The sequence below is a fragment of the Geotrypetes seraphini genome, chromosome 13, assembly GCF_902459505.1.
Source record: "Geotrypetes seraphini chromosome 13, aGeoSer1.1, whole genome shotgun sequence".
NCBI classification, from domain to species: Eukaryota; Metazoa; Chordata; class Amphibia; order Gymnophiona; family Dermophiidae; genus Geotrypetes; species Geotrypetes seraphini.
Genome location: NC_047096.1, coordinates 68,469,273 through 68,495,005, shown reverse-complemented (window position 1 = coordinate 68,495,005; position 25,733 = coordinate 68,469,273). Strand labels below are relative to the sequence as shown.

The window sequence follows — 25,733 nt, the reverse complement described above, 5'->3', positions numbered from 1 at the left end:
TCTGCATCATCTGTAATCTGTGAATGGATTTCCAAACTGGCCCTATCCCACCAGGATAGACTGCATCCATACTGCTAAAAAGTCCTGTACCAGCAGGGCTGCTCAAGTCCGATCCTCGAGATCTACTGGCAGGCCAGGTTTTCAGGATAGCCACAATGAATATGCACGAGATCTATTTGCATGCACTGCTTTCAATGCATATTCATTGGGGAAATCCTGAAAACCCGACTGGATTCCGGCCCTTGAAGACTGGAGTTGCCCACCCCTGATCTAGACCAGTGGTTCCCAACCCTGTCCTGGAGGACCACCAGCCAGTCAGGTTTTCAGGATAGTCCTAATGAATATGCATGGGGCAGATATGCATGCCTGTCACCTCCATTATATGCAAATCTCTCTCATGCATATTTATTGGGGCTATCACAAAAACCCGACTGGCTGATGGTCCTCCAGGACAGGGTTGGGAACCACTGATCTAGACAGAAAGACAGATGCTAAAGCGTTCTTCTTTACAGCCCAAACCAGGGGTGGGCAACTCTGGTCCTCGAGAGCCAGAATCCAATCGTGTTTTCAGGATTTCCCCAATGAATATGCATGAGATCTATTTGCATGCACTGCTTTCATTGTATGCTAATAGATCTCATGCATATTAATTGGGGAAATCCTGAAAACCCGACTGGATTGAGCCCTCTAGGACACCCCTGCCCTAAGAGGTACCTATTCATGAGAGAGGTCACTATGATTTTGTGGCATGACCTTGTGTGGGAGATAGCAGCCAGCTCCTAGATACACAGGCCTTGCCTCTAAAACAGAGGGATACAGTAGTTCAACCCTTAGTGCTGTTTAAAAAAAAAGAAAAGAAAAATGCTCGCCCCAAAATAAGCATTTCAGTTCTTCTACTTCTGATATTTGAAACGAGTGTTTTTAAAATGGAAAAGAGGAAAAGGAGCTAGAGGAAATGACAGGCTGGGTAATCCGACAGCAAAGTTTGCTTCTATACCAGGGACACTTATCTATAGTGGCCAGGGACCGAAGAGCACTAGGACCCCACGGGATCTTCATCCGAGAAAGAACTTCCTGACGGGCCAAAACTCCGTCTTCCAGATTCCTTCATTCATCAGAAAGTAGAGGGAGCTGGGGACCGCAGCACCTCCAGCACAGGCGCTCCTGAGCCCCGAGGGGTCCTGGGGAGCAGTCAGAGAAATCGGGGTCGGGGAGCCTCAGTGGACTAAGGTTCTTTGGGGAACTGGGAAATAGAGAAGGGAATCGGGGGCTGCAGAGGATTGGGGAGCAGTGAGAGGAATTGGGGAGCCCCGAGGGACTGAAGAACATCGGGGGACCGGGCAGCATTGAAGGGAAGGAAGTAGAGAAGGGAATCGGGGGCTGCAGGGGACTGGGAAGCAGTGAGAGAAATTGGGGAGCCCCTGGGGGACTGAAGAACGTCGGGGGACAGGGCAGCATTGAAGGGAAGGAAGTAGAGAAGGGAATCGGGGGCTGCAGGGGACTGGGAAGCAGTGAGAGAAATTGGGGAGCCCCTGGGGGGACTGAAGAACGTCGGGGGACAGGGCAGCATTGAAGGGAAGGAAGTAGAGAAGGGAATCGGGGGCTGCAGAGGATTGGGGAGCAGTGAGAGGAACTGGGGAGTCCCTGGGGGACTGAAGAACATCGGGGGACAGGGCAGCATTGAAGGGAAGGAAGTAGAGAAGGGAATCGGGGGCTGCAGGGGACTGGGAAGCAGTGAGAGAAATTGGGGAGCCCCTGGGGGACTGAAGAACGTCGGGGGACAGGGCAACATTGAAGGGAAGGAAGTAGAGAAGGGAATCGGGGGCTGCAGAGGATTGGGGAGCAGTGAGAGGAATTGGGGAGCCCCTGGGGGGACTGAAGAACATCGGGAGACAGGGCAGCATTGAAGGGAAGGAAGTAGAGAAGGGAATCGGGGGCTGCAGAGGATTGGGGAGCAGTGAGAGGAATTGGGGAGCCCCTGGGGGGACTGAAGAACATCGGGAGACAGGGCAGCATTGAAGGGAAGGAACTAGAGAAGGGAATCGGGGGCTGCAGAGGATTGGGGAGCAGTGAGAGGAATTGGGGAGCCCCTGGGGGGACAGGGCAGCATTGAAAGGAAGGAAGTAGAGAAGGGAATCGGGGGCTGCAGAGGATTGGGGAGCAGTGAGAGGAATTGGGGAGCCCCTGGGGGGACAGGGCAGCATTGAAAGGAAGGAAGTAGAGAAGGGAATCGGGGGCTGCAGAGGATTGGGGAGCAGTGAGAGGAATTGGGGAGCCCCTGGGGGGACAGGGCAGCATTGAAAGGAAGGAAGTAGAGAAGGGAATCGGGGGCTGCAGGGGACTGGGAAGCAGTGAGAGGAATTGGGGAGCCCCTGGGGGAAGTGGGGGAGCAGCACCCTCTTCATCCATGGACCGGCTCGGGGCTCTGCTCCTGCTGCTGCTGCCTCTGGCCGGGGCTCAGTACGAGCGCTACAGCTTCCGGGGCTTCCCCCGAGCGGACCTGCAGCCGCTGCTGCCCACCTACACCCGGGCGCTGGAGCTCTACGAGGCGGGGAGCTGGAGGGAGAGCGCCGAGGCGCTGGAGCTCAGCCTCCGCCTCCATCGCGTCCTGCGGGACAGCGAGGCCTCCTGCGCGCGTAGCTGCAGCGAGCAGGTGCCGGATGAGCGGGAGTGCGAGGACCCGGAGCTGCTGCTCTTCGGCCGGGTGTTGAGCCGGGCGGGCTGCCTGCGGGACTGCAAGAAGAGCTTGCCCGCCTTGCAGCTGCCTTACCCGCCCCCGGACACCGTGCAGGACTTCCAGAAGAGAAAGCCCTACCTCTACCTGCACTATGCCCACTTCAAGGTGAGAGGGGAAGAGATGAGACCTGGCCGGGGGGGGGGGGGGGGGTCATACAAGGAGAAGTGAATGTGTGGGAGAAGGGGGGGAGTTGAGAATTATGGGGAGTTACAAGACATGAGTGTGTGGGTGGGGGGGGGGGAGGGCTGAAAAATATGAGGGGTTACAGGGAAAAGTTGAGGGCAGGGCACGTGCCTAGGGCCCGAAATGGTCAGGGGGGCCCAATGAAGGAGGGCATCAACATTGTTCCCTCCAGCATCAATCGCCAACGCGGGCACCCCCGAGCGGCAATGCGCTGCTTGCTTGTCTTTCCATCGATGAGGGGGTGGGGGGCCCTCATCGATGGAAGGTAAGACAAGCAAGCAACACGGATAAGAAAGGCAACGGGAACTGTAATTGTGCAAGTGGTGCTGCTTGCCCAAAGCTTCCCTCTGACGCAGCTTCCTGTTTCCGCCTGGGCGCATGGTGGGGCGGGGCAGGGGGGCCCAGTGTACTTGGGTGCCTAGGGGCCCTCGATGAATTAATCCTGACCTGGTTGAGGGGTGTTAAGAGGCAGAGAGGAAACAGTTAAGAGGAGTGATTAAGAGAGGGGAGAACCTGAAAATCTCGCCTTTACCGAGTCCCAGATTAAGGGGGAACAAAGAACAAATGTTTAAACAACTTCATCTCAAACTTTTAGGAAGTCATCTCTGGCCTGACTTCAACCTTGATGTACTTCCAAAACACTTCCAGATAAACTTGACTCACCTTACCATGCCAATGTAATTTCAAAAGTTCTCTGTAATGTCTGTATACAGTCTCTTCCCCTGTAAACCGCTTTGAACTGTTTGTGGTATGGCGGTATAAATAAAATAAAGTTATTATTATTATTGGTGGAGGTACTTGAAGACAATTTTTAGGATGGGCGGCAAATGAGAAGGGTAGAAACTAAGGAAATTGTTAGTGAAAGGCTTCTGAAGATGGCTTCTTAAGGGTCCCGGCTTTAGATTTTTTTTTTTTTCCCATTACAATACTATCATGCAAAGAACTTTTGCAGAAATGTTGAGTAAATATTCAGAAATGAGCATATGCTGCTTTCTCTTTATATAAATGGGTCTTGGCACAGATATATAGGATTCACACCCTCATCACCTCTCTCTTTGGAGGGCCTGTGAAAGTGCCTGTTTGAATTTGGGGCCTGGCGGAAGGAGGGCTAGGAGGATTGTTCTGCAGTTTTTTCCATGCTGCTTCTGTTCTAGCCTTGAAAGGTGTCCAGAAGAGGAGGAACCAGACTGACCAGATGTGCTAGAGGGCTTTTCCCGTTATGTCTACATCTGGCCCTAAGTTGAAGCAGTCTGGATCTGCCGGCTTATCCTATACCTCTCTAGTCTTCCCTCCTGTATCTTCTCAGTGTACCAACTGAGCCTCCGCTAAAGGGAAGCACTGACGGAGCCCTTTGATTTATGGAAAATGTGTGACTGCCACGTCTCAGGACTGTGCTCTTCCTACAGTTTTCAGTAGATGATGCATGGGGGTGGGGGTAGAGAGCGAGGAGGAGGAGCAGGGACGCAGGGCTTTCTTTCATTGCAAAATGTTTACAGCACAAATGTTCCATAGCTGAGTAGTTTCTTGTCTGCTCAGACTGAATCCCTATCATTTCAAATTTTCCCACATGAGCTCCATGGTTCCCCTCCCCCACCCCCCTTTAGCTGCCTTTGGGGGGTTTTGTGCTTTCTTTGGGAGATTATAAATTCAAGTTTATTATCAATCTTAATCTGGTGACACTTTATCTCCTAGCCACTGTTACAATGTACCACTGTGTTTTTTGTTGTTTTTTTTTTGGGGGGGATCATTTTTTCCCTCAGACAAACAATATTGAAAAGGCAGCCTCAGCTGCTCACACCTACTTGCAGAAGAATCCGAAGCATGAGATAACTCTCAGATACTTGGAGTATTATAAAACGCTGCTGGACGAGGAGGAACAACCGGTGGATCTGGAGGCACAGCCCTATGAGGTGGGTGATCTTTTTGGTCTATTTGTTGATCCAGGCGCTTGTGCAACCAAACCTGTATGCAAATAAGAGGAGGAAGTGGGAAGAGGCAGCAGCAGGATTATGGAGAGGTCCAGCTCTAATATTCAGCCAGCAGGGTTAGTGGCAGTCAGTGCTGTGGGAGCCACAAACTCAGTGGCACATGAAGGGGAGCCCTGTCACAGCAAAGACAAGTGGATCAGAGAGAGCAATCTAGTGTTTTGGTTGGAGGGGTGAAACAAGCTAAGGTACGCAAACTAACAGCTCTCATCGTGTGGACGTTCATGTTTTAATTGTTGTCTTATTTGTGTTGATAGACAGTTATGCATGTTTACTTTGTAATCTGCCAAGAATTTTAGACTGGAAATACATATATACATCACATTACATTAGTGATTTCTATTCCGCCATTACCTTGCGGTTCAAGACGGATTACAAAATGAGTTATCTGGCCATTTCCAGAGAAATTAAAGAGCAGAGCGGGTTGCTTCAGAGAATTGGGACGATTCTTGTAGTGTTAGTTTGTCTTCAAGGATTTCTTGAATAGCAGGGTTTTTATTTCTTTTCTGAACGATTTTGTAGTCTGGGGTCGTTATCAGTAAATTGGAGAGTTGGTAGTCTAGTTTTTCTGCTTGTGTGGCTAGAAGGCCATCGTACAGTTTTTTTCGTTTGACGTCTCTGATTGGGGGGGTGCGTGAATGGTGTGTGGGTTCTTCTATGTCTGGTTGTGGTAGTTTGGATTAGGCAGTTAAATCCAGCCTCCCTCCGAAATCCTTTAGATGCTGATGTGATTTAGGCGCTCCCCAACAGGAGATAATACCTTACCAAGGTAGAAACAGAGAAGGCGAACAGGTGGTACCTCCACGTCTGCTCATAAATTTGTGGAGTATGTAAATTGTCGCTCATGCATATATTTTTTTGCACACACCTCATCAATCTTAGAGCAGGGGTGCCCAATAGGTTGATCACGATCTACTGGTAGCTCGCCAAGGCAAAGTGAGTCGATCATCGAGGACTCACTTTGCCTTGGCGATCTATCGGGCCGATCAGTCTTCCTCTCCCCGACGTCAATTCTGCCATCGGAGAGGAAGTTCGGGCCAGCCAATCGCTGCCTGGCTGGGCGGAACTTTCCGACGGCAGAATTGACGTTGGGGAGAGGAAGACTGATCAGTCCGAAGCAGGGAGAGCATGGGGCGGCGTTGGGGCCTGTTATCCATTGGTGGCGTTTGGGTCCTGTTCCCCGATGGCAGTGGCAGTGGCTTGGGGAAGGGCAGGGAGAAAGTAAGAAAGGGGGCAGGCAGGGAAACAGAAGGAAAGAAGAGAAACAGAAAAAAAGAAAGGGGGTATGAAGACAGAAAGAAAGAAAGGTCAGGGAGAGAGGAAAAAAAAGTTGGGGGAGGGAATGAGGTGTGGAGGAGAGGAAGCATACAGGCTGAAAGAAAGATTGGATGCACAGTCAGAAGAAGAAAGTGCAACCAGAGACTCATGAAATCACCAGACAAGGTAGGAAAAATGATTTTATTTTAAATTTAGTGATCAAAATGTGTCTGAATTTATATCTGCTATCTATATTTTACAATATGGTCCCCTTTTACTAACCCGCAATAGTGGTTTTTAGCGCAGGGAGCCTATGAGCGTCGAGAGCAGCGCTGGGCATTCAGCGCAGCTCCCTGCACTAAAAACTGCTATTGTGGTTTAGTAAAAAGGAAGGGGGGTGGGTATTTGTCTATTTTTGTATGAATGTTACTGAGGTGACAGTGCATAGAGTCATCTGCTTTGACCTCTTTGAAAAAACCCCAGAATAGGAATGATAATTAGCAATTCTATGCTTACAGTGTGCGTTGTGTTTTTTTAAAATTTTATTGTTGGTAGATCATTTTGACTTGGTCATTTTAAAAGTAGCTCACGAGTCAAAAAAGTGTGGGCACCCCTGCCTTAGAGGGAACATTGGAATAGAAACAGGCGGTGAAAATTTTCTTTAATTGAACCTCATATATGTAACCATTATTCCAAACATACCATAACATAACATAACATAACATAAATTATGTCTGATTTGTCATGACATCAGAAGTACATATGGAGTAGTTGCAGGTGATGCTTGGGACAGTTCTGATTGTGTTAGTTCGGTTTTATGTGTTTTTTGAATAGAAGGGTTTTTATTTCTTTTTTGAAGGTTTTGTAGCCTGTGGTCAAGGTCAATAGGTTGTAGAGTTGGGGATCGAATAGCTAGGAGGTTGTCGAACAGTTTTTTTTCTTTTGACGTTTTTGGTTGGAGGGTATGTGAATGGTGCATGAGTTCTCCTATGTCTGGTTGAGGTGGATTGAATTATTTAGCTGAAGAAATTAGTTACCCCCCCCATTCCACCCACATTAAATCTCTTCCATTTTTGTTCCCATTATAAAAAAACACTGATAAGTTCCCAGAAAAAAAATACATTAAAATAAGAAGTGAAAACAAAGGCCCCTACAGATGAGAACATAACATAAGAATAGCCTAACTGGGTCAGACCAATGGTCCATCATGCCCAGTAACCCATTCTCATGATAGCCAATCCAGGTCACTAGTATCTGGTCAAAACCCAAAGAGTAGCAACATTCCATGCTACCGATCCAGGGTAAGCAGATGCTTCCCCCATGTCTTACTAACAGACTATGAACTTTTCCTCCAGGAATTTGTTCAAACCTTTCTTAAAACCAGCTACTCTATCTACTTTTACCATAACTTCTGGCCACTTCATTTTTAAGCTGAGATCTTTCCTTCCAAACAGAGACCTTGCTAGATGTCAAATACAGCACAAGGTAACTTCACACGGACTTAGCTGTGCAGGAAATGTGAATCTCCTCATACACCCACCATATAGTGCAAAAATGTGCAAAGGTCTGTTTTTTTCTTTCGATCACTACATAGCCTAATGCTACACAAGCAGCGCTGTTACAAACATATTCTGAAGGTCAATGCTAAGGTTAACAAAGTTTCCTTCCTTCAAACACAAGGAGATACTGACAAACCACTGGAAGAGATCCCAAAACAACTACCCAGGCACAACACCCAAAGACCCACTCAGTGTGTGAACCAGTTGAGTGGAGTGGACTAACTGGGGGGTGGAAATGGCCCCGGAGTTTGCTCAGCAGAATTTCCCAGACCACCTCTTCCTCTCAACACATTGACACGCTGCCACCACCATCACCACCACTAGGAACACCTCACTGGGTAGGCCAGCAATGCTTATACACTTTATAAAACACATTATTATATTTTCTTATAAAGCACATATTTTAACTGAACTCTCTGACATCCTCAGCCTTGCCATTCACAAAAATAGAAGGAAGAAAAGTTCCCATTTCCCCCAGCCTATATAATATTTTTCTTCTGCAGACCCTTCAAAAGTCTGATCAAATTTTCGTTTCACTTGCATTATAAAGTACTGAGGATGCCATCTCTCTCCAATCCCTGGTTCTAAAGTCTAAGACAGTAGCACAAACTAGCCTGATTCAGGAAAAAAAATTTCGATTCGATTCAGCCTATTGAATTGGTTTTTCAATTCGATTCGATTTTCCTGCCCAATTGGGTGTTTTTTTCAAACATCCTGGTGGGTTTATTTTATAGCTTTTTCACCCCCTTTGGCTTCTCCTAACCACACTGGCGCTGTGGTGTAAACAAAATAAAGAAACAAAAAAGGACTTTTCCTCTCTCTGTTAAATCCTAGCTCATGTTTGTGGTCTAACACCAGCTCTGGCAGGATACACTTTTCAAATCTGACATATTGTAATCACAAAACAGAAAATAAAATTATTTTTCTACCTTTTGTTGTCTGGTCAATATTCAAATCTTGTTGATCCCAGGCTCTGGTTGTCTTGCTTGCCATGGTCTCCTTCTTTCTTCTTTCTCCGTGCTAACCATCAATCTGCCATCTTTGTCCTCCACTTCCGTTTACCTCCCCTCCCCCGGAGGTCTGGCATCTTTCCTTTTTTTTCATCTCCATCCACATATTCACCTTTTCTCAACTACCCTTTCATCCAAGATCTCTCCCTCCTTCCCCATCACCCCAGAGTCCACCATCTCTCCCTTTCTCTTCCCAACTATCCTCCTATCTAGTATCTCTATCCCCCCTCCACACCATCCCTTGTGTCCAACTTCTCTCCCTTTCTGTTCCTTCCCTCCCTAAATCCCATTATCCACCATCTTTCTCCCACTCCTCTGTTTTTAGACCCATTATTTCTTCCCCCAAAGTCCGGCATATGCACATATCTTTGAACCCCCCTTCCCTCCCTCCGTGTACTTCTACACCAGGACCCCTTCCCCTGGAGGTCTGTTCCCCCCTGAAGGCCTGTCCCCACTCAAAGGACTGTACCTCCCCCCTGAAGGCCTGCACCCACCCTGAAGGCCTACACCTCACCCCCGAAGGCCTGCACCCCCCTGAAGGTCTGTCCCCCCTGAAGGCCTGTCCACCCCTGAAGGCCTGCACCCCCCTAAAGGCCTGCACCCTCACCCCGAAGGCCTGTCCCCCTGAAGGCTTGTCCCCCCCTTGAACCTCTGAAGGCCTGCACCCCCACCTGAAGGCCTGTCCCCCCTGAAGGCCTGTACCTCCCCCCGAAGGTCTGTCCTCCCTCCCCCTCCCCCCGGGAAGGCCTGTGTGTTACTCTCTGGCCTCCCTTTACCCAATTCCTGTAAAAAGCAACCTGCAGAAAGGATCGCGGGTACTTCAGCGATCCTTGCAGGTTTCCATAGTCCTCCCGAGTTGTCTCTCTGTCACGGTCCCGCCCCTCCTATAACGTCAGAGGAGGGGTGGGACCGCAGCAGAGGGACAACTCGGGAGGCCTATGGCAACCTGCAAGGATCACTGAAGTACCCGCGATCCTTTCTGCAGGCTGCTTAGTAGAGGAATCGCGTAAAGGGAGGCGAAAGCCTTGGGGTCGGGCCAAGAGAAGGGAAGTTCCCAGGCCATGACTCCAAGCCCAAAAGTTCTGATGAGAGATTTACATGTGGAAAGGCATAATAATGTTGTAGTCTCATCCACTGGAAACTTTGTAAACATTACCATACCATACAGTTTCTTATAACCTGAAATTTTCAGCAAGGATTCATTGTGGTTTACAATAAGATTCCTGGCATTATTACAGATACAATAAGATTTGTTAAAGTCATAATTGATTGAACAGTGGTCCATCGTGCCCAGCAGTCCGCTCCCGGGGCAGCCCTTAGGACAAAGACCAGTGCCGTAACTAAGTCTAGTCTTACCTGCATACATTCTGGTTTAACAGGAACTTGTCTAACTTTGTCTTGAATCCCTGGAGGGTGTTTTACCCTATAACAGCCTCCGGAAGAGCATTCCAGTTTTCCACCACTCTGGGTAAAGAACAACTTCCTTACGTTTGTACGGAATCTATCCCCTTTTAACTTTAGAGAGTGCCCTCTCGTTCTCTCTACCTTGGAAAGGGTGAACAACCTGTCTTTATCTACTAAGTCTATTCTCTTCATTATCTTGAATGCTTCGATCATGTCCCCTCTCAGTCTCCTCTTTTCAAGGGAGAAGTGGCCCAGTTTCTTTAATCTCTTACTGGACGGCAACTCCTCCAGCCCCTTAACCATTTTACTCGCTCTTCTCTGGACCCTTTTGAGTAGTACGGCAACCAGTGCTGGACACAGTATTCCAGGTGGGGGCGTACCATGGCCTGGTACAGCGGCATGATAACCTTCTCTAATCTGTTCATGATCCCCTTCTTAATCATACCTAGCATTCTGTTCGTCCTTTTCACCGCCACCGCCACAGCTGTGATCACTGCTTCCCAGCATCCCTTCTACTTCTACACCTTGCACTGGTTCTCGTAGTCCATTTAGAATTAAGTCCAGAATTGCATTTCCTTGACAAGTTGTTCCAACAAGCACTCGCCTACAGCATCCAGGAACTTGGTCTCCCTAGCGCAGCCTGAGGTGCCTAGGTTCCAGTTTATCCCCGGATAATTGAAGTCACCCATGATAACTGCGTTGCCTCCCTTGCAGTTGCATTTAATCTTGTCCGTCATTTCACCATCAGTCTCTTCGGACTGCCCTGGAGGTCGGTAGTAGATACCGAACTTCGTATCCATTCCATTTGGCCCATAGAGACTCTACCTTATTGCTCGTTTCCGGCGTGTTCTTTCTGGTAGACTCAATTCCTTCTTTTATGTACAGGGCAATACCCCCATCTTTTTTGTCCTATTCTGTCTCTGCGGTATAGCTTGTATCCTGGTAGCATAGTGTCCCAGATGTTTTCCTTGTTCCATCATGTTTCCGTGATGCCGATGATGTCTGGGTTATCTTTTTGTGCCATAGCTTCCAATTCCCACATCTTATTCTTTAGGCTCCTTGCGCTTGTGTACCTACACTTGAGTTTGCGGCCTGTTACTTTCTTGCATTTCCTTCCCTCTTGTGTCCCTTTCAATCCGTCATAAGTATTACAAAGGGAAGAGATATGGCTTCAACATTTTCCTGAAATAGAAGTAGGAAGAGAGTTGACATAAATGTAATGGTAGGGTGTTCCAAACTTTGGGACCTTGAAATTCGAAGGTAGTCTCAAATAATTTTTTTTGCAATGGACATGCTGAGGGGGAAGGAAAGGTCAACTTGAAGCATTGTGTTGTTCTTGAAATATAGAAGGAGCTCATTTCCTTGATATTGGATAGTGCCTTATGTACCATACAAACAATCTTAAACGGAATTCTTTTTTTTTCATGGGCAATCAATAGTGGACTAACTCTCAAACTGACTTACTCAGAAAATCAGTCTAGCTGCTGTATTCTGAAGACGCTATAATCTCTTAAATTCCTTCTTGGGGATACCATAATATAAGGAGTTACAGTTGTCTAAATATGGGAGAAGAACCACTTATGCAACTGTTCTAAAACTGATCTGGCTTAGAACGGGTCTGTCTCATTGTTCTTAATTGTCGTAACCTGAAGAATTTTTTGACCAAACTTCAATCCTGGAACCGTATGATCAACCGTTCTGATTGAACATGTTTTTGTTTCTTTGCTGACCCCAAAAAGAGGCTCTACCTGGTGCTGTCATATCGAGGTAATGTTTGACTGATTGCTGCACTGCTCATATGCTAGCTATTGTCATGGGCTTTTACCCTTCTTTGATTTAAATATCTCTCTAATTGTATTGGATCCCTATGTTTGAGGAATTGAACATTTTCTGTTTGATGTTTTCTTTGATAATGGATGAAATTCTAATTGCTAGAATTAATTTTATGTAAAGTCAAAACAACTGTTTATATCCAGGAATAAAAGTTAACTAAAGGTAACACATTACTTTCATTAAACAAATAACTAGTAACTGTAATATATTACTTTTTCCTTGCAATACTGTACCTAGTAACTTTAATATATGGCGTGGAGGAGTAGCCTGGTGCTTAGTACAGTGGCCTGAGAACCTGGGGAACTGGGTTCAATTCCCACTGCAGCTCCTTGGGACTCTAGGAAGGTCCATTGCCCCCATGTAAACCACTTTGGTTGTAAGTAGTTTGCCCAACGCTTCCTGGGCTGAGGTATAGAAATGCTCCTTTTTTCAGTGGTGCGAGGGTGAGAGGTGCCCAGGGCAGTGGCACCCCTCTCCTGCCCCTATCTCCGCCTCCCTGCTCCCGCCTGCCATGTGTGTCCCCCCCCCTGCTGCTTCCCCGCTCCTGCCTGCCATGCGCCCCCCTTCCCTTCCCCCGTACCTCTAGTTGAAGTTGCTGCTCACAGCGGTCAACAACGTGTTCCTCGCAACCCCATCAGCTCTCCCTCTGACATCACTTCCTATGCACAGTACCCGGATGTGACATCAGCAGAAGAGCTGATGGGGTCGTGAAGAGCATGCTGTTGATTGCCGCAAGCAAAAACTTCAACTAGAAGTATGGGAAGGGGCAGAGAGGAAAAAGGGTGCTGGCGCCCCCATCAACATGGCATCCGGAGTGGACTGTTCCCCTCGCTCCTCCCTTACTATGCCACTGCCTTTTCTTTTTTCTGTGTTATGGTAATCGCAAACTTTATTTCTTATATAGATTTTAGGTGTTATTTTCTTGTAAATTGCTCTGATCTAATGGAATGTGGTATAGCAATTATATCAGTAAACAATAAACACAAGTGGTTTGTGGGATTGGACAAAAGGAAGAGGGGCAAATGAGATGGACCATATGGTCTTTATCTGCTGTCACAGTCAGTCTCTGTGATTTTGCTAAGGAAACAAATGCTCTCAAATCTAATAGATGGGAGGGGTAAGTAGATCAGCTGTCCTAAAAATGAGTAACCAGCTCACAAGCCTGAGTTTCACAATAACATCTCCCATCCTCACAGGCTATCTTTGTGACGGCAGTGAAGTCCTACAACAGCGGCGACTTCCGCAGCAGTGTCACCGGCATGGAGCAAGCGGTGTCTGAGTATTATAAAGCCTATGAGGACTGTGTGGCTGGGTGCGAAGGGACTTATGAGATGAAGGAATCAAAAGACTTTTATCCAGACATAGCAGGTACATGGACTTGGAGGCGGGCCTGCATTTCAAGTGTGTTCACAGGAGACCTTAGCACCGCACATATGGGATGGGGTCCGGATTTTACTAAAGGAACTACTCATCTTTTCTCAAAATACTTAGTCAAATAATTTTTTTTTTATCATTGTCAAAATCGTCTTTAGTTTATAATCTTTTGTAAACCGCATAGAACTTATGGTTGAGCAGTCAAGAATTATGATGTTAGCTTATGTTCTCCAGGTTCTCAGGCCACTGCACTAATCATTAAGCTACTTCTCCTGAAGAGAGACAGATGCTAACAGCAACCAGAAGAGGAGTGGATAAAAGCTGGACACAAGACGTGGCACAGCTTTACTAAGGACTAAAAATCCAACATGGCTGCATTTTGGCCTCCTCCTGCAACAGGGATAACATAGAATCATAGATCTGCTACTTCATGCAGATAACACAAACTTCCTCCACTAAGATGTCTCAGACCTTGGAGCGAGCTTTTACTATGGTGCAAGACCTTTTTTTTTTTTTTTTTTTGGTGCAAGCTCTGCCTTGAAGTTTACTGCAAATTGGTTTCAGAGGAATTTTAGTGGAGAAATTCTATTTTATTTGCAAGAAGCAGCAGACCTATGATTGTACCCCTGATGCAGGTGGAGGCCGAAATGCAATCAGGTTGGGCTTTTAGTCCTCAATAAAACCATTTGTATGCCATACTGCTTTCTATGTCACTTGCTGTGTCTAGTTTTTGGCCACGCCTCATAATTAATGTGACCATTTATTTTTTTCATCAAAAGGGGACATCTATTAATTGTCAGTCCCGCCCCTAATCCCGTCCTAGTCCCGCCCCAATCCTGCCCTAGCCCCGCCTCAACCCTGCCCTAGCCCGCCCCCAATCCCGCCCCAAATTTCTTCCATTCATTTTTCATGTACACATAATATCTTCATATTAATTCATAATGGTAACCTCAAAATTAAAAAAAAACTACAAAGCTCACTATACGCAGAGAAAATGTTAATTATCATTTGGGGTTTTCAAAGATGTCAAGGCAAATGACTTTAAAATATGCAATGTCACCTCAGTAACTATAGAAAAATAGACAAATATAGTGCAGCAGATATAAATTCTCAAAACTGACAGGTTTTGATCACTAAATTGAAAATAAAATCATTTTTCCTACCTTTGCTGTCTGGTGATTTCATGAGTCTCTGGTTGTGTTTCCTTCTTACTGTGTATCTTTTCTTTCATTTCTTTCTTTCTTTCTTTCTTTCTGCACTCAGGCCCAACAATTGTCCCTTTCTATTCCCTCCCTCCTTCCTTCCTATGTCCTTAGTGCCCCAGTGCTTCCTTCCCATGTCCATAGTGCCCCCAATGCCTCCTTCCCATGTCCATAGTGCCCCCAGTGCCTGTCCTGTGTCCTTAGTGCCCCCAGTGCCTACTTCCCATGTCCATAGTGCCCCCAGTGCCTGTCCTGTGTCCCTAGTGCCCCCAGTGCCTCCTTCCTATGTCTTCTCTTGCCTTTGTCCCTCCCCCCGAAGCCAGCCTGCCTGCCTACTTCCTTCCCTCTCTCCAGTGCCTGATTAACCCCCCCCCCGCAGATTCACCCCCCCCCCGGTGATTCAACACTCCCCCCCCCCGCGATTCAACACCCCTCTCCCGCGGATTCAACACTCCCCCCCCCCGCGGATTCAACACTCCCCCACCTGCAGATTCAACCCCCCGCGGATTCAATCCCCCTGCCTGCCCGCCCGTGTACCGCCGCTGCCTTCCAGTCTGCCTCCCTGCTGTGCCAGTTGAAACGCTGGACCGCCGCTGCTGCTTCTTGACCTCTTCCCGACGTCAATTTTGACGTCGGAGAGGAATTCGGGGCCAGCCAATCGCTGCCTGACTGGCCCCAACTTCCTCTCCGACGTCAAAATTGACGTTGGGAAGAAGCCAAGAAGCAGCGGCGGCGGCCCAGCGTTTCAATTGGCGCGGCAGGGAGGGAAAGTGAACGGCTGTCCTGGTGCCCTGCGCACAGCTTCGGGACGCTATCCCTGAAAACGGGACATTTTTGGTGTCCCAAAGCGGTGGGTCAGGACAACAGCACGGTCGGCCCAAAAACGGGACTGTCCCGTTGAAAACGGGATGTATGGTCACCTTACTCATAATTACATTACATTACATTACATTAGGGATTTCTATTCCGCCTGTGCCTTGCGGTTCTAGGCGGATAATGTACTGGGAAACTGCACAATACATGAAATACCAAAATATTCCATGATGGAACCGATGGATAATGTCACTTTTCCTGGGTGGACTAGGCGGTCCTTTTTTACCTATACATATGTTTCTGTGTTTTCTTTATATTTATGTATGTTGGAAAGTTGATTTCTTTTTGTACAAGAGCTCTCCCCCAAGTAGCTAATAGACTGAAAATTAGAGAAAAAGAATTGCACAGTGGGCTCTGGTGCCAGAACAGTGTGGCGGAAAAGTGACAGGGGAGACAGTCTCCTGCCTGTTAATGCTTTTTTTCAGGGGAGGGGGAATATCAGGTTCTCTGCTAGAGTTACCATATGGTTCCAGAAAAAGGGGGGCGGATTGATACATAGAAATGTGATGGCAGATAAAGGCCAAATGGCCCATCCAGTCTGCCCATCTGCAGTAACCATTATTTTTTCCTCTCTCTAAGACAGTGGTCTCAAACCTGCGGCCTGGGGGCCACATGCGGCCCGCCAGGTACTATTTTGAGGCCCTTGGTATGTTTTATCATAATCAAAAAAGTAAAATAAAACAATTTCTTGATCATATGTCTCTTTAGCTATAAATTACAATATTATACTTCTCCCTCTGTATCCATGGGGGTTAGGGGCAGAGCCGGCCCATGAATATTAAAAAAAACGCGAATAATATTTGGGCCGGTTCTGCCCCTAACCCCTGCTTCCCCCCGGCTATTTTAAGCCCTGTAAGCCCCCCCTTGAACCTTACATGGTGGTCTAGTGGGTTTTCAGGGCAGGAGCGATCTTCCCACACTCATAGGAAACGGCTGCCTTGAGCTCCTGTCGTAGTCTCGAGACTTAGCCAAAAGAAAAGATTTATAAACTATAAAGAGTTTTACCTCATGCAAAATTGTCACTTCTTTAATAAGACATTAACTATTTTTTTCTGAGGCCCTCCAAATCCAAAATGTGGCCTTCAAAGGGTTTGAGTTTGAGACCACTGCTCTAAGAGATCCCACATACCTATCCCATGCTTTCTTGAATTCAGACACAGTCTTTTGTCTCCACCACCTCTACCGGGAGACTATCCCACACATCTACCACTCTTTTTGTAAAAAAGTATTTTCTTAGATTACTCCTGAGCCTATCACCTCTTAACTTCATCCTATGCCCTCTCATTCTAGAACTTCCTTTCAATCCATCATCCTTTATTTGGAGCCATATGGTAACCCTATATACAGAGCCCAGTAGGATTCAGGAAGGGATCAAAACTACTCCGGAGGAGAAGCAGTTGGAGGCAGGAAATGCCAGAAAAGTAGGCGTAGCACTATACCTTAGGGCAGGGGTAGGGAACTCTGGTCCTCGAGAGCAGTATTCCAGTCGGGTTTTCAGGATTTCCCCAATGAATATGCATGATATCTATTTGCATGCACTGCTTTCAATGCATATTCATTGGGGAAATCCTGAAAACCCGACTGGAATACGGCTCTCGAGGACCGGAGTTCCCTACCCCTGTCTTAGGGTAAACAGAACAGACCAATTAGGTCCTCTTTTCACTCCTTGGAGTGAATGGTTCTGTCTTTCTAAGTTTCTTTCAAAATTGAGGGGCAAAAGCCAGGACTGGGTCAACCCTTTTAGTTGACCTGGGATGAGGCAGCAGCCTTGTTCTTTGCTGTATTAACTACAGCCTCCTTACCATCTGCTCTTTTTCTCCAGATCTTTTTGCCGATGTCCTGCAGTGCAAAGTGGACTGTGAGCTTTCTCTGACACCGAATGTGGGTGGATTCTTTGTGGAGAAATTTGTGGCAACTATGTACCACTACCTGCAATTCGCATATTACAAATGTAAGTTTCAGGGAGCAGCGGGGTGACCCATAGTCCTGCCCCAGGCCCGCCCAGGCCCACCTAGTTCCGCCCATATCACACCCCAGCCCCGCCCCCTCAACCTGTTCTTGTTGGTCGAGAGGGCATGTGCGGATTCTCTCCTGACGCGTTCCCAAAGAAGAAGCTTTTCAAAACCTGGACAAATTGTCTGGTTTTGAAATGCCGTCTAGACACCCAGACATGCCCTCTAAAAAGAGGACATGTCCAGGTAAATCCAGATGTCTGGTAACCCTGCCCAAACTCTTCCAGCTGAAGACATCCTCAGTACACCAAAACACCCTAGCAGTCAGCAGAAAACTGCCAGCCACCAGTGCCAGCATGCACAAGAGCGGAGTGTGCATGGAATGCGGGCATTGGCAGCTGAGAGCATTGCTGCTGACTGCTGGGAGTTTGGCAGGCTGAGGATGTCTTCACCTGATGGGGTTTGAGGATCCTCACTAGCTACGCCAGTGGTATGCTGCTGCTGGTTGGGCCTGTGCCCAGATCCAGGTCCTCCCAGGCCCACCCTGATCCTAAGCGGAAAAAGGGAGTATGGGCAGATTCTTGGAAGATTGTATCCTAGTCCTACAGTTACTTCTGTCATTCTGAAACCAGGCTCTGTCTAGCAGTATAGGGCACGTGCTGTGGTGTGCACGGCATTGATTTCAGATTTAGTACACAGACTGCCACATTAGTTTAATTACACTTGTTTGATCACTTTGAATGATTAATGCCAAATATACATAAGAGCATGTACTATTAAGTGATTTACATATACATAATACAATTCTGAAAAAACATCCAAAAAGAGAATAAAACTAGCATAATCAGCCAGAGATATATGAACTAAAGATAGAAATTAATGGATGAAAAGAGGGAAAACTAGCAACAGAGGAGAGAATCCTGCATTCACCGTGGGCCTCATCTGGGGCAGCCTCCTTGGAGCGGCTGGGGCACGGGCAGTGTGTCTGGGAGGGAATGCATGGATGGGAGAACATCTCAGGGGAGGAGACATAGGCATCCTGGGACTGTCTGCCAAGTCTCTTCCCTGAAGAAGCCCTTTCTGGAAATCTTTAATCTTATCTATTGTTTTGCCTTTTGTCTTTGTTTTGTTCTATTTCTATCATTTAAATTTCTCCAGAATTCTACTGTTCAACGGCTCCCCCTTCTGCTTCTATTCCTTTCTCTCCTCTCTTCTACCTTCCAAAGTATTTAGATCAATGCTGTCTTGTTAAAATGTTTATTTTATTTTTATTTTTCCTCCAACTCTACTTTTCACTTCTCTATTACCCTCCAGGTACTTTAGTTAGATTGTGAGCCTTCGGGACAGTAAGGGAATTTTTCAAGTACCTTTCTTATTTCTAATCTTAATGTATATTTTCTGTAAACCGCTTAGAACCTAACGGATGTAGCGGTATATAAGAAATAAATTACATTACATTACATTACATTACATATGAATATAAGCCACCAAAATAAAGAAAGTCGCAGGAAGTGCCCTTCAGAAGCCCCTCCCTGTCCTGAGTGTAAACCAACACAGAAAAACCAGTGTTTAACATAACAATATACTTGTAGACCGCAGCTACTTTTCAGATCTGTGCGGTCTACAGAATAAAGATACTGGGCATTCACAGTGAATTACAATCCATTAGGCTTGTTTGAATTATCCTAATGAACATTCATTCAGAGCCAGCGTTGAGGAACTATAAAAAGGTTAGTTGCCCTGGGATCCCATGGCACAAGAGGCCTCAAGCCTGCCCAAAGTAGGAAAAAGTACAGCCCCCAAATATCTGCTCTGGGTCCCAGCATCTTCAATAGTGGGTCCTAGCCTCATTAGGAGAATGGAAACACATTAGAACCTAACGGATGTGGAGCGCTCCCTGGAATGGTCGTACAAGACTCTGCTGCTTGGTGTGACGGGTCCCCTGACTGAGGCTGGTATTACTGTGCCTTTGCAACGCTTTGTGCTGGTGGCTCTAGGGCTCGTTAAGAAGCTCATTCTGCAGCACTGGGTGGGTAGTGTGTGCCCTACGTTCCAACAATGGAGAGCTAGTATGTCCCAGATGGCGATCTGGGAGAGGCAACGCAAGAAGGGTGTCACTAGCTGGCAATCAGTGGCTTATGTGGAGTGCTGGGACTCGTTCTAAGCTGGGTCGATTCCTCAGGATGCAAGGGGAGGGGGGTGGGTGGATTTGGGGCGGGGGGAGGGAGGGAGGTTTGTTTTCCTGTTGTTCTGTTTCATAAATGAAAATTGTGAACTTTCATGGGAAGGCTTTGTTTGAGTGCCTGATTTCTGGCCTAGCTGTATAGTATACCTGATTACTGTATCTATGGTGTTATTCTCTTTTGGCTTGGTTGCTGATTGTACCTCTCGTGATTGGTTCATTCAATAAAAATATATTTAAAAAAAAAAAAAGAACCTAACGGATGTAGCGGTATATAAGAATTAAATTACATTACATATAAGAAATAAATAAATTACATTCCGTCCAAACATTCAGCACTTTTTAACTAGCCAGGAATGGCTCCCGGCTAGAGAATGACACGGGAACAAATTTGTCCCCGTCCCGCGGGATCTGTCTCCATCCCCATCCCATCCCCACAAGTTCTGTCCCCGTCCCATCTGTTCTCATCTGCACAAGCCTCAAACACTTTAGGAGCTTGCAGGGATGGGGTAGGGACAGGGACAGAACTTGTGGGGAACGTGACGGCGATGGAGAAAGATCCTGCGGGGACAGGGACCAATTTGTCTCTGTGTCATTGTCTACTACTGGCTGAGTTAATGTCGCAGCCCTTAATAAAACCGGAGGTGAAACAGGACCACTATTGGGCTTTTTTTGTGAATGTGCAATAAAGAACACGGTTGGACTTTGCTTCTCCCCCCCCCCAACCATTATGGTTCTAAGCTGTGAGTGATATGGGATTGTGTCTATGAAAACTGTACTTAAAGATGCATTTTTGCAATTTTTCTGACGACTGCAATAGAGTGGTATACTTAAAGTAGAGTGGTTGATTTGGTTTTTTTTTAACAATGACTGGAGAAGCTCCTTTATAAAAAAAAAAATATATGTTCTAACTCATGAAGTTGGGACTTGTTGGAGCAAGATATTTAGGTCTTTTTAATCTCCACTATTTGAAACTAGTGCAGTCTCTATTGATAGAATTGCTAATGTGCTTAGCCTGTTTTCTGATTATATTCTATATATTTTTTTAGGCTTTGCTAGTGAGATTATGTAGTTATGTAGCGAGGAGAGTGTGGCACAGTGGTTAAAGCTCCAGCCTCAGCACCCTGGGGTCGTGGGTTCAAATCCACGCTGCTCCTTGTGACCCTGGGCAAGTCACTTAATCCCCCCATTGCCCCAGGTCCATTAGACAGATTGTGAGCTCACTGGGACAAACAGGGAGAACAGTATACGAAGGATCTACCATACGAAAAACGGCTTGACAAATTACAGCTATACTCGCTCGAGGAGCGCAGAGAGAGGGGGGACATGATCGAGACGTTCAAGTATCTTACGGGCCGCATCGAGGCGGAGGAAGATATCTTCTTTTTCAAGGGTCCCACGACAACAAGAGGGCATCCGTTGAAAATCAGGGGCGGGAAACTACGAGGTGACACCAGGAAATTCTTTTTCACTGAAAGAGTGGTTGATCGCTGGAATAGTCTTCCACTACAGGTGATTGAGGCCAGCAGCGTGCCTGATTTTAAGGCCAAATGGGATCGGCACATGGGATCTATTCACAGGGCAAAGGTAGGGGAGGGACATTAAGGTGGGCAGACTGGATGGGCCGTGGGCCCTTATCTGCCGTCTATTTCTATGTTTCTATGTATAGAAAACTGAATAAATAAATAAAATATTCCTCTTTATAACTTTGGTGTAAATAGCACTTTTTTAAGGAAAATGGATTGGGATTTGTATACTGCCTTTTTGTAGTTGTACAATCATTCTCAAAGCAGTTTATATACAGGTATTTCAAGCATTATTCCTATCTGTCCCAGTGGGCTCACAGTCTATCTAATGTCCCTGGGGCAGTAGAGAATTAAGTGACTTGCCCAGGGTCACAGGGAGCAGCATGGGGTTTGAACCCACAACCTCTGGGTGCCGAGGCTGGAGCTCTAACCACTGGAGATGGCTGTTGAATATTAGCTCTTAGTGGTTAGCCCAGTCACTGGCCTATGTCACACATCCTTGCCAGTTAGCGCTAATATTCATTGGCTGACCCTCTAAGTTTAGCAGCCAGACATGAGCGTAGACCCACATAAACAGCAGGTCTAGAACATAAGAACATAAAGAACATAAAAATAGCCATACTAGGACAGACCAAAGGTCCATCAAGCCCAGTATCCTGTTTCCAACAGTGGCCAACCCAGATCCCAAGTACCTGGCAGAAACCCAAAGAGTAGCAACATTCCAGAGCTCAGATTGTGATGTCATAAAACCTCATTCCACCATTGTCTAAGAGCCAGCCTCATCGGTGATGTCACAATGGCTTCATTATCCTATACTTGGCTCACTGTCTTTGGTTGCTGTAACTTACCCAGCTAGCTGATGAATATTGACTTGGCTGGCTAAGTTTCTAGCGACAAACACAATACAAAATAGAAATTCAGCGTCAGTTGCCAAATTCAGCCTGGCATTGAATTTCCAGGGTCGCCACCATCCAAGGGAGATTGACAAGCCGCCTCCCGCAGTCTGACTATTGGGACCGTTGTCACTGAGCTTTTTTCTTTAGACACAGAAGAGAAAAGCGTCGGTGAGTCGGTTCTTAAAAGGGAAAAGGTGATGGAATTTGATACACTGTTTTTCTGTAGTACAAATTTCCGAGTTTATTAAAATCTTATTATCCCACACCATGGACAATCCTTCTGGGCAGCTTACAGTCTGTATAGTGAATATAAATGTTAATTTTTATCTCACGGACCCCCTGAAACCCATGCATGGACTCAGGTTAAGAACCCCTACTGTAGATGGTAATCCAGAGGAACGAATAACAAAAAAATGTCCTTTCCCGTAGTTTAAGCCCTTGATCGACTCTTGGGGCTCCTTTTACTAAGGTGCGCTAGCGTTTTTAGCGCATGCAGGAAATTACCGCGCCCTACGCGGCTAGAACTAACACCAGCTCAATGCTGGCGTGAAGGTCTAGCGCGCGGGGCAACGTAGTGCGTGCTATTCTGCGCGTTATAGCCCTAACGCAGCGTAGTAAAAGGAGCCCTTGGTTTTCATTTCCAGTTTTGATGGCCACCAACAAGTCAAGTTTCCAGTATCCACCTAATAAATATGCATGAGAGAGATTTTCATACAATGGAGATAGAAGGCGTGCAAATTTTTCTCATCGATATTCATTAGGAATATTCCCAAATCCTGACCTGTTGGTGGCCCTCAAGGACTGGGAGAATGGATCAAGGCTCTATATCAAGCATACCCTGGACTAAGGGTTCTCAGCTCAGTCCCCAGAACACACCTAGCCAGTCAGGTTTTCAGTGTCCAAAATGAATATGCATGAGATAGATCTGCATACGATGGACGTACTGCATGCAAATTTATCTCAAGTCTGTTCACTGTGGATATCCTGAAAACTTGACTGGCTGGGTGTTTCTCTCTGCAGCCACCCTAGTAATCTCCGGCTTTTGTGGCTTGATTCAGTGTATTGAGGGAATGAGGAGGTGTCTGTGAAAATCAGTAATCCTTCTGACCCTTGGGGCTCGCAGTGCAGGAGTGGGTCTGAAACTGGATTACGCAGTGATGCCAGTGTTTAGCTTCAACCTTTGCTCCGTGTGCTCTCTTCCAGTGAATGACATTAAGAATGCTGTACAGTGTGTAGCTACCTACAGGCTCTTTGACCCCAACGATGAGGTCATGCAGCAGAACCTTGTGTATTATCGCTTCCACAGGGAACGCTGGAGCCTGGAGGAGGAGGACTTCCACCCCAGAGAGGTGCGTGCTGAGCTAAGGATATTTCATGCCTGAGCTTGTATAGTGAAAAGAGCTAAAACTTCATAGAACTGCCTCCCTCTGACTCTTCCTCTCATCCAAGTAACCCATTTTCTGATTTTATTGCATAAATTGTTTGTGGGACAAAGATTCAATTTTTGCACTACTAAATATTTAGGAGAAACTACTGGGTAGGAGTCTCTCCTATCTGGTTATCTGCTGATAAGGTAGACACCAGATTTTCACCGCATATAACTGGATAGTGTCACTGAAAATCCAGGGAGACCACCAGAGCATTATCTGGTTAGTGCCAGGACAGTTTGGGGGTGTAGTCAGGATGGAGCTGGGAAATTACCTGGTCTCTGCCAATATTTAGCGATGCTGCATGGATAACCATCCGGTTAACTCAGCAGTCAAGGCCGATGTTTAAACCCTAATGTCGGTGCTAGAGGCAATTATTTCCAGACAAGCACCGGCGTTTGGCTACACATATGTTCAGAGGGCATCAGCGCAAAGGATAGCGTGGGTACTGAAGATCAATGCAAATAGCATGTAAATGTAGTCAAATGAGGTGCTTAGCCAATCCCTCCTGATGCTCAGAAACAGCACACAAACCAAAACCTGCCCTTATCGCTAAAACACTAACAGCAAAGAAGTGAGCTCTTATAGGCTTCATTGTATCTGACTAGTGCTGCATGTAACTTGCAGCACTATATACATGTTTTAATAGCAATAGTTGTGTATTTTTTTTTATCTCATCTATTTGGATGTTTGACCTGTCTTTTCAGAAAGCGCAAAGTAGAATACAAAAGCATAGTCATAAAATAATACATAAAACAGACAGTAAAAACAAACAGGTAACAGTCTGTCATTATCTCCTCCTTCTAGGAAGCTTTTGGATATTATAACCAGACTACCCTCCAGGCCGCACTGCTGAAGTTTGCATGGCACTATCTTTATGCAGAGGATGAGGTGAGTTGCTGGCATAATTCTCAGCCCCTGAGGAGGGGACACAGGTCTGCCTTTCTTACATTACCCTGTGCTTTTTCGCTGTAATTGTCCAGATGGAGATAGAGAGCGATGCAGGACCCTTGGAGAAGGAGATGCCATTGGACAGTGAATTTGAAGGGGAAGGTGATTACGAAGAAGGAATTTATTCCGACTGGCAGCAGGTGCCCAGGTCCAAGGGAGACAAGGCAGACATCGAAGCGTGAGCAGGGTTGTCGTGGATGGACGTGTTACCTCATAGAGACTTTGCAGTTGGAGGAAGGGTCTGACCGGGTGTCTTCTTACATGGCCCTGTTCTTCTAGGAAAGGGCATATGGTGCAACATAGAAACCACTGGACTCATGCCTTGGGGACAGAGACTGGGGCCTGACAGGCTAACAGTCCTTCTCAGGTACCACAAACCACTACCCACACTCAAAGGATGTCATCTCTGGAGGTAGGGGGGGTGTTTCTCTTATCCCGGATCCCATTTTTTAAAACAAGCCAAGCCCTCAGCATACAATCTAGAAGATACAAGAGTCTCATAGAACTGTGAATCTGATTTATACATTCAGTGTATTTCCTACAGAACATTTACCTTGACTGTCTGTGCTTGGTGCAAGTCAGCTGTAGAGCCTGTGCCCGACACTAGGTCTAGAGAAAGAAGAGTAACTGAACCAAGTTTAATTTGCTTTTAATCATCAGATTCTGGGTGTGCTTGTCCTGACCTGTTAAATCCAGGTGCCTGCTGAGTGATTCAGTGTTGGAGGGAGACCTTGGGTACTTCTTGGTTTCCTGGCTTGGTTTTAACCTAAATGCATGCAGCACAAGAGGTTTCAAGATGTGTCAAGAAGGACCTAGTCTTGGGAGAGGGGGGTTGTCAAGACCCGCATTGATCACAGACTTGCAGTTCTGGTTTTTCATCCCCCTTTAGCATTGAAGAATTATGTCTCTGCTTTTGCAGGACACTCCTTCCACCAGCCTTTGACCGATTGTGCATTTAACCCTATGGTGAGTGGGTTTAACGAAAAGACAAAACAAGCCCTTCAGAAAGGCCATATCTCCCAAAGTGAGTTGGAAGCCATGAAAATTACAATGAGGAGGTCACCAATGTGATGTTATATGATCAAATGTAGACTTTCCTTGTTAGCCCTATCTCTTGTTTTGTACAGTTAGGATTTTAGGGTCCTGAGAGTAACAAGAAGCCAAAATGTTTTATTTAAGTGAAGACACAAAGAAAACAGTGAAGGTGACCACAAGTTTTTCATTCTTTCTACACAAACGCTGGTATATTGACGGAAAAGTGAGTGTAACAACATCAAGGATACAATAATTGTAGCCGAGTAATTAGGCATCTAAGTTGTATACAAACTCCTGATGTAGGCCTTTGGGCTGAAAACATGCGTGTCGAGCCTTATGTTGAAGAA

The 25,733-nt window shown here is 46.5% G+C and overlaps 1 protein-coding gene across 1 annotated transcript; it reads left to right on the top strand.

Moving 5' to 3' along the window:
- The first annotated feature begins 1,597 nt into the window (after positions 1 to 1,597).
- Positions 1,598 to 24,736, top strand: P3H4 (prolyl 3-hydroxylase family member 4 (inactive)). The gene is made up of 7 exons (XM_033919240.1): positions 1,598 to 2,842; positions 4,681 to 4,830; positions 13,165 to 13,336; positions 17,240 to 17,368; positions 23,177 to 23,322; positions 24,208 to 24,291; positions 24,384 to 24,736. The coding sequence occupies exons 1-7, from the start codon at positions 2,408 to 2,410 to the stop codon at positions 24,531 to 24,533; spliced, it is 1,266 nt and encodes a 421-aa protein (XP_033775131.1). The 5' UTR covers positions 1,598 to 2,407; the 3' UTR covers positions 24,534 to 24,736.
- Positions 24,737 to 25,733: the final 997 nt, after the last annotated feature.